Here is a 14346-nt window from a genome sequence, read left to right as displayed (position 1 = left end):
CACATTTTTAGCCTTTTATTTAAGTAAAGAAATTCCATTGAATCAAAGATAACAAAATTACAGTTTTTGTTTGTAATGATCTTCGTTTACCACCAACACACAGAATCAAAATAGAGCCAAAAGTCAAATGAGAACATAAAATGATCAAGGACACCGGTGTTTAGTATAATTTCTTAATAAAGGTAAATATCCTCATATTTAGAAAAAATTGCATTGCTAGTTGCAAATCTTAAATGCCCCTGTGCTGGAGGATCCTGTATTTCCCACCACCACCCCCCAAAATCCGGCGGCACGGAGGCTTTCAGAACACAAACTCAAAAACACGTGATTTTCAGGGCAGCATCGGATGTTTCAGAAAATCAAAGAAAACAAAATCAAGCTAAACAAAAACATGAGGAATGTGAGAGTGATGGGTCTCAAAAATCAATCTGGAAGCAGATCTGCCAACAGAAGAGTGCGGTTGAGCAAGTCCAAGCAGGGGAAGGAGAGATGAGCCGCCCCCACGCCACCCCCCAGCCCTGGTGTTGCTAAGGCAGCCGCAGTGGCAGAAGTCGAAAGCTCGAGTACAGTGAAGGTCTTCCTGAGGCAGCGGGAGAGACCCAGACCATCCGGAACTGGTGCGGAGAGGTGACAGGACTCTACGCGGACTTGTGCTTAGGACAACGGAAGAGGCCAGAACAAAGCCAGACAAAACCTAAGTCCTACCCTCAGGATGGACCAAGTCCCCGGGAATGGTCTGGGAGAGAAGTGGCTGGCACGGGGACCGAGGGGGTCAGCAATTCTTCTCGGTGACTGGGGACTCCTCAACGTGGGTGGTCGGGAAGGAGCTGGCCTTTGAGAAGAACGGTCTTTCTACAGGTGCTAGAAGTGGACTGTCCCCCATTTATGGCAATAGATTTCTTGGCTAGTGGGGACCAGAACGGGGAGAAGGTAGGCTCTAGATTTCCTTATTAACTGACCGGAGTCAAGGTAGAAGACTTAACCCACTGGTTAGAAACGGACTCCAGCTTGTTCATTAGATACACGAACGCTCCCCCCACCCCACATACATATCAGGAAAAACCGTTCAGGGGGGCAGGGGGAGGCTGACTCTTCCAGAAGGGGCAGCTGTCTACTGTCTGGGAGGCTGAGAATGGCTGGCAAGCCGGACTCTCCAGCCTGCCTGCCTCCCAGCGCCACTTGGGGGAGGATGCCTGGACTGCGGTGTCTGGAGGCCGCAGCAGCAGTGAGACAGGCAAGAGGGAGCATCGTTTGTTCTGGATAGCCTTCCGGTTCTCACGGCCAGCAGGGGCCCGCTCCCTTCCCCTTAGCTTCGAGGACAATTTGGCAAAAGCAATCCCACCTTATGAAGAAGGGGGTCCTTCCTTCTGCTTAGATAACAGCTTGGCCTCTAAATGCCACAGACAGGCCACATTTTGTGGCTTTTTGAAGCCTCCCAGTGATCCAAAGCGGCTGTGAACAACAGAGCGAGGCTGAGAAGGAAGAGAGGTGTCGGGGGACAAGACATTTGGCCAGTCCTGAATCACACGTACTGTTGGGGGGGTGGTGCCTGACGTAGCGAGGAGCACACAGGCCACATGAAGAGATTCTCTGGCTTTGCTGTGGCTTCGCTTCAAACTTCCACAGCAAGAGAACTTGAATTCCAGTGCCGCAACATCGTTGGGACACCTGGGGACACTCTAGGGGCAAGGTAAGGCTTTCTGGGCACAGAGAACAAAGCCAGATGATGCTGTGTGCGGTGCTCTGGTGGGAAATGCTCTTTCATAACTCTCCTGTCCTGCCTGGAGGACAAAGCCCTGAGTTCTCCTGACTCCACGTGACGTTTCAGGGATCTTTACTTGAGCTCTAAGAATCGATGGCACAGGCAAAGAAAAGCCCCTCACATCTCAGACATCTGCTTGCCTGGCAAACACAAACGAGAACACAGGCATTGTTTCTCTGGAGCTGGCAAAGGGGATCTCAAGTCACACAGTTACAAAGAGAGCTCTCATTCAGATGCCGGGCATCGAAGCTCAGCTATCCAGAAGGCTCGGCTCTAATGAAGACTGTGGTTTCAGAATGAAAGCCTGAGAGGGAAGGATTTCTGCCCTGGGAAATAGGACTGTGAATCTCAGTGCTCTGCCCGAGTCCCACGGAAGACTGGGGACATTCGCTTTGTTCCGAAGGTCAGCACCTGTCCCAGTCACAAGACCACCCTCGGGGAAGCAAGGCTATTGAGATGACAACAGAGATTCTAAAGAGAAGCCAGGCAAAGACACAGGGTTTTGGGTCATATCAAGGGTCTTCACTGGTAAAGGCTTAATGCAGAAGCTCCCTCTCTCCAAGTCCCCCCAGAGTGAGGCTTGACAGACCCGATACCACCCGTGAGGGCCCTGGAAGGCAGGTGGGAATGCCGAGGCAAACGATGTGCAAATAGATGGACGGTCTTCAAGATGGTCTAAGGTGAGGGCCCTGGGGCTCAAAGAGGTGAAGTGATTGCCTTCAATCCAATGTGAATTAGAGACGATGGGGATGAGAACCCAGGTCTCTTGGACCCTAGCTCCCTAACACCAGGTCAGGAAAGGAATGCTCCTCTTTCAGGCATATTTCCCTTACGGGATGTCACAGGGACCCCTGCCAGTGTGTCGTGCTGCAGAGGGGTTAAGAGAATCTAGTGACAGCAAACAACTTTCTTGCTTTCATTCTGCCCTGGAACCACTAGCGCAAACTCACAGCAGAGAAGAGAAGAGCTTTATCGTGGAGTCTGTTAAACTTCCTTCTAACGGGACGTATCAGGGAGACGTGACATCATTTTCTACATAGTCTGAATCTGGCTGGGGTCCGTTCCCCACTAGCTGTCTTCACATTGTTTGAGGTACAGGGAGCACGGCCAGAGGAAATGTGGGTGCTTTTCCTCTTTGGTTCTTCACATGTTACCCCTGCGATAGGATTGTCTAGGTCTACGCAACCTCTGTCTGTATTCTGATTTTTAAAATATTCCAATGCTCTTTGAGAATTCGGCCTTGTGTTAGGCCAGAGAGGACCTTCACAGCAAGAAGAGCGCTCCCATTATCATCAGAAATGAATGACTTCAGGAAGAAAAGCAAAGAAAGCTGGAGGAAGGAAAAAGCTGACCTACATATAAACACCGCTCCCTTGTTTATTAGGCAGGTTTGCATCTCTGTAAATTCAATGCCTCTGTGCTTTCATTCAGGGACAAACAAGAATTTTCCTGTAAGACCGCCATGGTCACATTCTCATTTCCATGCCTGAGAGCCTGAAGCCCGAACAAAGGACTTCAGTTGATTTCATGTGAGCCAAAATGGAATGTGAGTGCCATTCAGAGTCACACGCTAGAAAGATTTCAGCTGGGAAGTGGCCCCCACAGTCCCGTGGGGTAAATTCTGGTCGTGTGGCGACAAAGGCCAGGCCCCAGGCCCTGCCTCTCCTCCACCACTGGACCCCAGGGACTTCTGGTCACCCACCAGCCCCCCAGTGTGCGACAACAGGACTGGCTCTTCTCTTCCTGAATGGAGCTGGTACCTGGCCACTCCTCTGTCAGAACAGGTCAACAGATGTGACCTAAGGCAAAGCCAAGGCACCTCTTGCTTCCTGGGATGGTGATTCGGCCCCATTCAGTTATTGCTTCATTTACCTACTTTCACAAAGGGTCTGTAGGAAAGAAACAAGACTACGAATCTTCTAGATTACAGCTGTGCTATTGGGTGGAGGGAAGAGCAACGGCGGGGAGGGGACCAGCTTCCAAATTGAGGGGGTAGATGATAAAGTGCCAATTTGTGCTAAAAGAACATGGAAAGGAAATGCACTAGAAAAATAACAGCTGGGGGGGGAGTCACAACCATGAATTTGGTGTACATGAGAAATTACAACAAAGCAATGGCGGGGACCACGGAAGTCTCAATCTTTTGAGACGGCGGCTTTCTCAATGGTATTAATTAGGATGATCGGGCGATTGTCAGAACACAACTTCAGGTCATAGTCATAGTCACTTGGACCGTCATAGTCACTTGGCCCAACACTCAAACCACACCCACCTGCGGCCGTGAGGGGCATACTCTGGCCCTCAGGTGGCTCCCTTTACCCCTGAAACATCCACACAGACCCACTATTTCCAATCCTATCTGTCCTGGAGCAAAGGAGATGAAGCAAGGACATTAAAAAAAAAAAAAAAAAAGTGTATCCAGGCAATTTCATTCATAGTTCCGTTTAGTTCCAGAGAGCAACTGCTGATTTTTCAAAGTGCAGGGTTTTTAGATATTCGAGTACCACAGGATTGGAGAAAAGGAGTACTTGAAACCTCGAATAACATTTTCATTTGAAAAGACATACTTTGGAAAGATCTATCCAACAGACTATAAATATAGGCTATTAAATTAAAAATCTGGTTTCAAAATAATACCCTTTTCGGTTGGAAAGATCTTTCTCCAAACTCAGATCCAGCTTTTGAATTGTTTGGTTATCAAAAGCCAGGGCTAGAAAGACTTGGGTTAAAAAAGTAAAATTATCATTGAATGTTTAAAAACAAAACAAAACCACCCAAAACACCTCTATGAAAAGGAGGGGCAGGAAAAAAAAAAGGCAAACGATGACATCCACAGGTGTAGACAAGGAGAGTAACTCCCAGGCTTCCCTGGAGGGACGTTCTCTCAAACCTCAGCAAGCTGCGTTTGTCATGGATCTCTAGAACTGGCAGCGGTCTCGGCCATCCACCGGGTCCAAGTCCCCCCTTTTATCGGTGAAGAAACGGAAGTTCAGAGGGACCTGTCCAGGGTCATACAGCCAGGGAAAAGCAGAGTCCAGCATCGCCGGAACTCTTCACTCCCCATCAGGCCCTCTCCTGAGACATCACGCTGCGGCCACTCGAGGGCAGCTGGACAGGACAGACACTGCTGCTTTGGAGGCCCCTGGGAGCTAAGGGACACGCCTACCTATACATTTCCATAAAATGAGCTACCTCGATGTTTCTCACTGAAAGGCCCTGCAGCAGAACGGCGTTTCCCAGATCTGCCTGGTGATGAGGATCACCGGGGGCACTTGTCAAAAATTAAAATCCCCAGACCCCTTCCCAGACCCACTGAATCGGCCTCTCCCAGGGGAGAGACCCGGGAGGCTGAATTTTTAACAAGTGCCCCCAGTAACTCTCATCGTTGGCAAAGGTGTGGGGAGACTGTCTTAGAAGACTGTAAAGGAGGAACCTGGCTCCTGACTCCAGGGAACTTTCTTGGCCACGTGAGGAGGACACGGCCGCGTGGGAGGCCCAGGTGCTTAGGCTCCCATGCTGACCGGCCTCTTCGGCATCAGCCTGGATGGGCGAGGGCTCACCACGTTCTACGTAATGACGCACAGGACCACCACAAACAGCATACGTCCTTCACTGCTCTTGGGGACAAGCCTTTTGATTGGCAAAGCGAAACTGCTGTTCAGACACATTTTTAATAGGGAAACTAGATGTAATTGGCTTAAAAGCAATCAAATGCTGAAAGTGGACAGGAGGGTGAGAACCCTGTCTCTTGTCACCATGGATAACAATGCAATGGAGAAAACCAGTAACTAAGCACAAAAATAGCCTGGAGCTCCCAGGGACGGCAGCCTACTCCGGCAGGGGTGTGCCTGGTGGGTCATCCCTGCTGATGGCGTGAGGTCAGATCCAGGTCACTGAGGGAGATGGGGGACCTGAAACAGCCGGTGAGGGACGCGGGTTCCAGGGGAGGCGGCTGGACCGCGTCAGAGTCCGGGAGGCCTCACTCCAGCTCGGCCTCCACCTGCTCCGTGTCAGAGCACTGTGACTTGTTACGCTCCCACTGGCAGATGGCGTTGGCGTACTCCACCACCAGCTTATCCATCCACGTCAGGGGCTCAGGGAACAGCACGGAACCCTCAAAGAAGCCCAGGTGGCCTCCGTGCAGAGGCAGCACAAACATGACGTTCTCCCGTTTCTCTGCGGGGGAAAGGCAGCGGGTGAGTCACTGACTGGTTAGCTCCAGGGCAGGACTGTCCACGGCGAGCTGACCGGGGTGGCCCAGGCTTCCCCCACAGGTCCAGGTCAGCTAGAGGCCCTCTGACTCCTGCTCGGCCTTGTTCACCAAAGCGGGAGGGAGATCAGGTGGGCTGGGCAGGGCGGTGGGATCTAGCAGGTCCTGGAGCAGCAGCCTGGCTTTGGCACGGAGTGGGCACCAGCTTGAGAAATACTTAGAAATCTAAGTGGTTCTCAAACTTGGATGTATGTTACAGAGAGAGAGCGCGCACGAGCGAGCGAATCCAGGCACTGGTATTGCTAAAGTTCGCCAAGTCATTTCAATTATGTAGCCAGATGTTTCCCAAATTTCACTGCGCCTCCAACATCACGGGGCTAGCACCTTAAAATGCAGATTCTGCTTTAACAGCCCCAGAGAAGAAGCTGAGGTTTTGCATTTCTAACAAGCTCCCAGGTGAGGGCCATGCTAGAGGCTACGGGTGGGGGCCAGGCTTTGAGTACGGATTCCTCGAATTTACGCTTTTACTAGAGAACAAGGTCAATTGAGTGGAGTCGATGTTTTTTCCTCACAGACACTTATCTTTTAAGACTAAACCAGAACTTAAAGCTGCAGATTGTGTTTAAGATGCTTGACATATATGGAATGGCCATGCCGAGCGCCGCGAACCTGGGGCCTGACTTCGGAGTCCCTGTGTGGGTTAGCCCCGCATGGCTAGGAAAGGCCACTGTTGGAGATGTGGTCAAGTGGGCAGCTACGTGCGGCCGGGGAGCACCGGACACATCTGTCTTTCCAGGGGACAGACTGACAGGGGCCTGGCTGCTCCGGGCCTTGGAGGCGCCTCCTGGCACGCATGGTTCTGGCTCTGCGGGGCCCTTTTCTTGTCTGATCCCCCCCATTCTTCCTTTTCAGTTATTATATCATAAATTCTGCGGGACAGCATGAGAGCTACGGGTGTTGCTTTGGACCTCAGAAGGAAAGAGCGCGGCGGCTTTCTCTCACTGCTACGCGCGGCCGAGCGGGTTGCTTTTGAGCAGCCAGCCCACGGTTTGCTAGCGGGTTGACGAGAGCCGGCTTTTATCACCCAACACACCTGCATCTTATGCAACATCCACTCGGAGCAGGGCCCTGAGCTCCAGCTGGGCGTGGGGCTCTGCCTGCTGTATTACATAGTCCTCTAGCTTGGGGGAACCAGGAGTGCCCCCTGCTCTGGTTGATACAGGATATTTACAAGAGAAACGTAACCACAGAAGGCTACGGGGGGTATGGGGGGAGGAGAACGGGTCCCAGGGATCTGATTTGCAATGCAAGGTGCCCTTGGAATTCCCAAGTGTTTCCCTCTGCTGCCCACCCTTCTCATTCCCCCCTCAGCTCCTCTCCAGGGTGCAGCGAGACCCAGCCGGCCTGAAGCACAGCGACATTCCCATGAGCCATGTTCATGGGTTCTTTGCTTGTATTTTTATCCTCAAAGCAGATGGAGAGGCTATCCGTCAGAAGAAGTAGCAGAACTGGCTTTTTTTGTTTTGCTTTTCATGTCAGGTTTGAAGTCAAAATATCTCTTTAAGTCCAACTCTCAGACTTAATGGAACTCTAACCCTGAAACAATAACTTCAGAGAACACCAGGGGACTCCCCCAAACCCCTCCTGGCTATGGATATAAACTCTTTGGCATCTCTGGCAGCAGGACACGAGAAGGCTCTCTGCTCAAGCCCCATCACAGCCCCAGGACTATCAGGCCAGGCGGAAAGAGAACTCTGCCACGGGATGTCCTTCCCCATAGACGCCGGCCTCCGGGAGGTGACAGCGGGTGGAGGGGACAGAATTTACCATGGCAATGTGCTGAGTGGCTGAGGGAGCAGCAGGAAGGAACACTTACCTGAAAGAGATTTGGGAATGGTTAGGAGGCTTTCGTGCACCAAGGGGTCATCGGCTGCATTAACCAGCATGAGAGGCACATAAATCTGCAACAGGAAAATAAGGCAGAAATAAACGATCGAACCCCATTGATTCAAGGCTCAAATTCACTCCCGGCCATGTCTTTGAAGCAAAGGGAAGAGGGTCACTGCTCAGTTTGCTGCAAGGGTGGATTGAGGGTGCCTTGTCTTCCCGGGCAGCGGCATGAATCAGAGGCGCGCTCTCGTGGCAGCCTGGCAGGTGGACGCAGGAGCAAAGCTCCTGGTATTCTAGATGACCCCCACGCTCTGAGGGAGTGAGGGCAGGGCTCAATGGGGCTCACAGTATCTCAGGTTAGCCCATCTTTCAGAAAAATGATCTTACAAAGAGTTATGTAAATATTCATTCCGTTTATATGGTGGGGGAGGAAAAATGGGAGTGTGCTCCTCTCCAGACAAGGGAGACCTTCTAGAAGAATCTGAAGGTGAGAAACAGGAGGAAGCTGATGGATCCTGGGAAGCAGTCAACATCCATTTTAGTAAGACAGGCCTTTTCGCTTTAGTAGACGGGCTGATGGGGGGCACTCAGGCCCGGGCAGTGCAGCGGCTGGTTGTGCTGAGCTGGAGGCCTCTCCCGAACACCGGCTCTGGGCAGCTCAAGGGCTCTGTAGTGGCTTAAGGGAAGACGCCCAAAGCCCAAGGATGATGCTAACCGGGGGGCAGTATGACAGACGGCAGAACTGCAATTCACCATCACCTGCTTCTGCTGGGCGAGCGGAGGGCCCAACCACCAGGTGGACACTGATGGGGATAAATGCGAAGTCCTGTGTTTGAGTAAAAGGAGCGATGGTACAAAGACAGAATGATGAGAGACTGGTCTGGCGGCGGTGCAGGTGAAAACCACAGGGAGTTCAGGGTTGGCCGCAGGCTTCACTGACCCCACTCCGAGTTTACTGCAGCTGCTGAAAACTGCGCTCACATAAGCCGGTCTACCTGGTCAACAGACCTGTTCCTCATTTGGACACAGAAATACATCTGTTTTCCTCTGCGCTCACGATCGCGGCAGGAACCTTGAGATTAGTTCTAGCTGCTACACTAACGACATGCACAGGGGCCAAACACGGGGTCTAAGACCAGGACTGCAGGAAATCTACCAGATCTACGGGAGCCGAGCAGGAAGCGGGCAGAGGGCCGAGGGAAACATGGGTGTCGTGGTAATTTCGAGGGCTTTTACACAGACCCAGCAGCAGGCCGGTCCCGCTCTGCACCGAGGGGCGGCTCTGGGATTAATACACGGAGGTCACGCAGGGACAGAGTTTGGTTCAGAAACGAAACCCAAGCCAATAGCTGCCGGGGTCCGAGCCCGATTCTGGCTGAGTCTCCACCAAGGACGTTGTGGAGTGTGCTCGATGCACGTGTGCGAAGCTGGAGGAAGGGCCACTGGTTCGGAGAGGCTGCTCACTCCGAGTTCGCGCCGCCACTCACCCTGTGCAGGTATCGCATGCAGCTTTCCTCCTCGTAATATTCCTTCAGGGAGTTATAGCCGTGGAACTTCCTGCGAGACACACACACACGCGAAGGAGAAAGACAAAGCAATACTCGTCACGAGATCGGACGCTGAGCTGACTCGGCCACCTACAGGCTCTGTGACCTTAGCAAACTCTTTAACCCTCTGAGCTGCTCCCTCTGTAAAATGCAGCAAGAGACGGGAACCTTCCTTCATGGCACTGAGACTGGTGGCATTAAAGTGAAAGCCAGCACAGGGCCTGGCCCAGAGGCATTACTCGGTACGTGCTTTCCACAGTATTTATTAGCAGATGTTACACCCTTCGAGTCAGGATAAAACCAGATGTCACTGTAGACACTAGGAAACTGATATTCAAAGGCATTTACGGGAACTTTCTCCTCAACAGAATTCTTCCTGGCAGAGGAACCCCGACCACTGTGGACTGGAAAGTTAGCAATTCTGTCCACCCATGGAGCAGCAGTCAGAGATATTCAACAGAACCTTCCATGCTCCCGCACGCATGGAAGTCCAGCAATTCAGCTCTGCCCTGTGCTCTGTTCAGCCTGGAGCTCTGGAAACCTCTTTCTGACACACAATAGGGCCTCTGGTTTCTGTGTGGCGGTTTTGTTCTATTCTGACTGGGGTCTTCACAAGACCATGCCTCCCTGAAGCTGTGGATGTCGAGTGTCTCTGCCCAGGAAGGACCCAGAGAGCTCAGGCTGCACTGTGAGGGCCCCCTCGAGAGCAGCCATCAGCTCTGGGGCACCTGGGGCACCTGTCCTCATGAAATCAGTCCCTTGTGGTCTCAGTGGGCCGGGGAAGCGCTCCAGCCCTCCAGTATTCCTGGTGATGGGTTAATGAGGATCTGCCCAACTGGTCATGTTCATGGAAAATGCTACAATCCAGCACTATTCAAAAGGGGGGCTTTAGGGACAGTTGAGGAACTCTTCTCTTTGGGGCTTACACCAATTCAGAAGATGAATGGGGAATTTAAATGTTCCGTTTCTTATTAGATACCACAATAAAGTCGCACGATCCAGTGAGGGTGAGCAGAATCTAGTCTCACCTGCTGAATGTACCAGTGATTTTATGGCTTCTGTTTTCTTTGTGTAACTGTTAACAGGCATATTTCAAAGTCACCTGGTGTAAGAAAGCTACTAAAATCCCATCAGGAAGATAAGAACCCTCAGGTCAATATCTGCTTACCTATTGGATGGACCCTAGCTTGCTTTAGACCATGCCTGAATGTATCAAATGGTCATTAAGTCAAAAGAATGAGGTTTTTTCTTTTTTTAAAAAAAGATTTTATGTATTTATTTGATAGAGAGAGAGATAGTATGAGCAGGGGAGAGGGGGAGAAGCAGACTCCCTGCTAAGCAGGGAGCCCGACATGGGGCTTGATTCCAGGACTCTGGGATCATGACCTGAGCCGAAGTCAGATGCTTAACCGACTGAGCCACTCAGGCGCCCCAAGGATGAGGTTTTTAAAGAGAACAGTGAGGTCAGAGATCAACGGTCGCTTTTTCCAGCTGAGGCTAAGCTCAGTAAGCTCAATCAGAAAATATGTGTACCAGGAAAGAGGACATTGTCAGGGTCTCAGCCTCGGGTGGCTGAAGGGGGCGGGCAGGTGAAGGGTAAAGGGACAAAGTGGGCGGGATTTGCACAGGACACTCACAGGAGAGGCTTCCCGCCCCCAAAGAAAGACGCTCTTGTTTTCTTGCAACAGACAGCCTTCTTGGTCTATTTTTTGTTTTTTTATTTTTGATAGAGACATAGATCGAAGAAATATTTCCTTTTCCTGCCAATGCAGATTATGTGGCATCTGATCCCGGCCCCAGGGTCAGAGCACAGCAGGCAGGGTAAGGACTGTAGACCGTAGGGTGTATGCACCCCAGCTCCCCAGTTCTGGCTCAGGCCACACAAGAGTGCAGAATGAGTGGTGAGATCCTCTCCTTGTTTTCTAAGAGCAACTAGAAATTTGGATTTTTCTGTGCGAACTTCAGTTTTTAAACACTAGATACTTATTCAAAGAATAAAAAAAGCCCTGGTGGCACCTGGGTGGCACAGTCGGTTAAGCGACTGACTCTTGGTTTTGGCTCAGGTTATGATCTCGTCGTTCGCGGGATCAAGCCCCATGTCGGGCTCCACGCTCAGCAAGGAGTCTGCCTGAGTTTCTCTCTCCCTCTGCTTCTCCCCTCTCCCTCTGCTTCTCCCCCCGGGGTGCCCTCCCTCTCTCTCTCTCTCAATAAATAAATCTATAAAAACAAAAACAAAAAACCCCTTAACACTAAAGTGGGCGAAGAAAAACCTCGTGCTGGGCAGTGCTGGCCTGCAGCCTCCCGCCGGGCGCCCCGTCCCCGGGCATGTGCACACCTCATCACGTTGTCATCGATCTGCATCAGGGACGTGGCCGTGTAGAGGCGGCTTAGGTCTGTGTCCTCCAGGCTCTGGGGTTTCTTAACATGGTCTCCAAAAAGAGCTTGCCTAGAATGAGACACAACAGCAGACAGAAGGAAAAGCAGACGATAAAGCAAATCATCACGCTGTACACGTGAAACATCTGACGATTTTGTCAGTTATACCTCGATAAAGCCGAAAAACGTTTTAAAGAACAGAAGATAAACACCGACAGCAGAGCCTGCTTCCCAGCCCAGAGGCAAGCCGGGAGAGTCTCTGAGAAGGCATATGGAGGCGAGTTAGAAATAGGTCCCTTCAGCCTTCAGAACGTCCCAGAGGTTGAGCCTGTAATGTCGACTTTTGAGTAACTGCAGAAAGATGGTTGTCAAGATCTTATTTTCCTTTTCAGGGGCAGCTAGACAGAAATCGGGTTTGAGCCTAGGTGAATACAGTTGACCCCTGAACAATGTGGGGGTGGCACAGGCAAAAATCCATATGGGACTTCTGGCTCCCCCCAAACCTAACTACTAACAGCCCCCTGTCGACCCAAAGCCTTGCTGAGAACAGAGTCGAGTCACACATATTTCCTACGTGACATGTATCGTCTACGGTATTCCTACCATAAAGACAGCCAGAGAAAAGAAAATGTATGGAGAAAATCCTAAGGAAGAGAAAATACATTTACAGCACTGGCCTGAGAAAAATCTACATACACACGCACCCACATAGTTCAAAGCCGAATTGTTCAAGGGTCGACTGTATTACAAACCCTTCACAGCAGGGGAGGTCTTAGGATGGGCTCTGCGGTGAGGGGTAGGTGGTCAGCCAAACTGTGGGGGGTCCTTCATCTATGGTTGTGGGGGCCTGTCTGCACACCGGGGCTGACACTGCTCCTTTCTCTTTAGGAGCTGTTTCTGTCACTTCACAAGGAAGACAGCAGTAAACCCGTCGGGCGCTGGGGCAAGGCAATGGCTCTCCACGTCAGCTAAAAGGCTTACGTATACGCAGGAGAGTCATCGTTTCCCTTAAGAAAAAGATCCATCTTGAGAGGATGATAATAAAGGTAGAGATTTAAATGTGCACATTGAGACTTTCATTCCCTGCAAGGTCTCAGGCACACAGCTGAAGGAGGACTGGGTTTGCGCTCTGGCCCCTACGGTGAGAAAGGTCATCACGGAAGCTAAACGTTCTGGTATCTACTCACGGTCGCTCTCAAAGAGGAACACGTTTCTTTAGCATTTTTTTCCCTCAAAAGATTATTAGGAAGATTATAGACCTACAGTTTAGAATTCACAGTTTAAAGTGGACCTAAAATTTCTAAATGTTTGGCTTTCTGTAGTAAATTTTAAAAATGTAAATACACCTAGGAGCACATTCAGAGGACTCTCTCTATTTCTTAAGAATTACATGATGGACCCTCTGGACTAATTAATTAGTGGCAAGACTGGGCCCTGTACCAAAACAAACGTTCTCTGGGAGGAGTTGCTTCCCATTCCAGAGGTGTGGAGAGGCTGACAGAGGCACTTGGTGTCAGAGGCTTGGCTTTGTCCCTTCTGGAACGTCAGTAAACCACTAGCCCCATCTGAACCTCAGCTGAGCCACGCCTGACTCGGGGCCCAAACACCACGAAGACAGTTTGCATCCAGTCAGCCCAGGGGACAGAAGTCTCCTTCTGTCCTCCACCCACCCGTCACGAGGGCCCAGCAGCTTGGCAGCCTGAGGGGCCTGCGAGCACCAGCCTTGCCCAGACTCCCTGTGAACCCCGCCCACAGGAAGCCCAGTCTGGGGTGCTTTGCTGGGATAGGCAATACCCTGTTTTCTTTTAAGCACTGAAATAAAGAGAATAAGCAGCTGATCATTCAGTCAGATTGCCTTTCCTAGGATGACATCAACCCCCTCCCCCCACCGAAAATTGTATTGTTTGAGCGCCCATGATGTGCCAGGCTCTGGGGGACATCAAAACCAGCCCGAGCCCTCCAGTGCTTTACAGTTTAGTTCAAGATGCAGGATTCACACTGGGGAAGCGACAGAAAAACCACTTGGGGGTGGAAGAGTTGGCTTCACGGAGGAGACCTGAGATGGACAGACATGGGCAGACATGATGGGAAGGGCATTGTGGGCAAGGCCCCAGTGGTGTGAGAGAGGCCAGAGGGCACATGGGCCTCCACGTGGCCCAGTCCAGCTAGAGGGAAGGCAGGTGTGGGGGCAGAGGGAGGGATGGTATCCATAATAACAACCACAACAATAAAAGCATCGCTAATACTTATTGGCCTCTATCGCACGCCAGGCACCGCTCTAAGCGCTGGTCAGCGGCTACCCCACTGAAGCGTTCTGAGCAGGACTGAGGGAAGACGAGCATGGGAGCGGCCCAAGGAGAAAGGTTCCTAAACCGTGACAGGCCACCCTCAGGATTGCTCCAACTGGGGAAAGAAGGGTGTGGAAGGGTTCCTCGTCTTGGATCTATAGGGAATTGTGAAGGCAGAACTCGATTTGGTGAATCTGGCAGCTCGGGACAGGTCTGTTTCTAGGCAAGTCACGAAGCAACCGGCAGAGAAGCGGCAGCACCCCTGCCTTCATT

The 14346-nt window shown here is 51.3% G+C and overlaps 1 protein-coding gene across 3 annotated transcripts in view; it reads right to left on the bottom strand.

Moving 5' to 3' along the window:
* ABHD2 (abhydrolase domain containing 2, acylglycerol lipase) overlaps positions 1-14346 on the bottom strand; it is a 104424-nt gene that overhangs the window by 4172 nt on the left and 85906 nt on the right. For 2 of the 3 annotated variants that reach the window (XM_008687771.2, XM_040642785.1), the window contains exons 8-10: positions 11745-11855; positions 9350-9419; positions 7849-7933 (exon numbers count right to left, since the gene is read on the bottom strand). In XM_008687771.2, the coding sequence (XP_008685993.1) occupies positions 7849-7933; positions 9350-9419; positions 11745-11855 (266 nt within the window). Of the gene's footprint in view, positions 1-2; positions 5939-7848; positions 7934-9349; positions 9420-11744; positions 11856-14346 lie in introns of those variants that run through there. The other variant, XM_008687770.2, reaches the window with a different exon arrangement.

This window comes from Ursus maritimus, unplaced genomic scaffold, assembly GCF_017311325.1.
Source record: "Ursus maritimus isolate PB19 unplaced genomic scaffold, ASM1731132v1 scaffold_27, whole genome shotgun sequence".
In the NCBI taxonomy this organism is placed as follows: domain Eukaryota; kingdom Metazoa; phylum Chordata; class Mammalia; order Carnivora; family Ursidae; genus Ursus; species Ursus maritimus.
The sequence above is the reverse complement of the archived record's forward strand: the minus strand, read 5'-3'. Positions and strand labels throughout refer to the sequence as shown.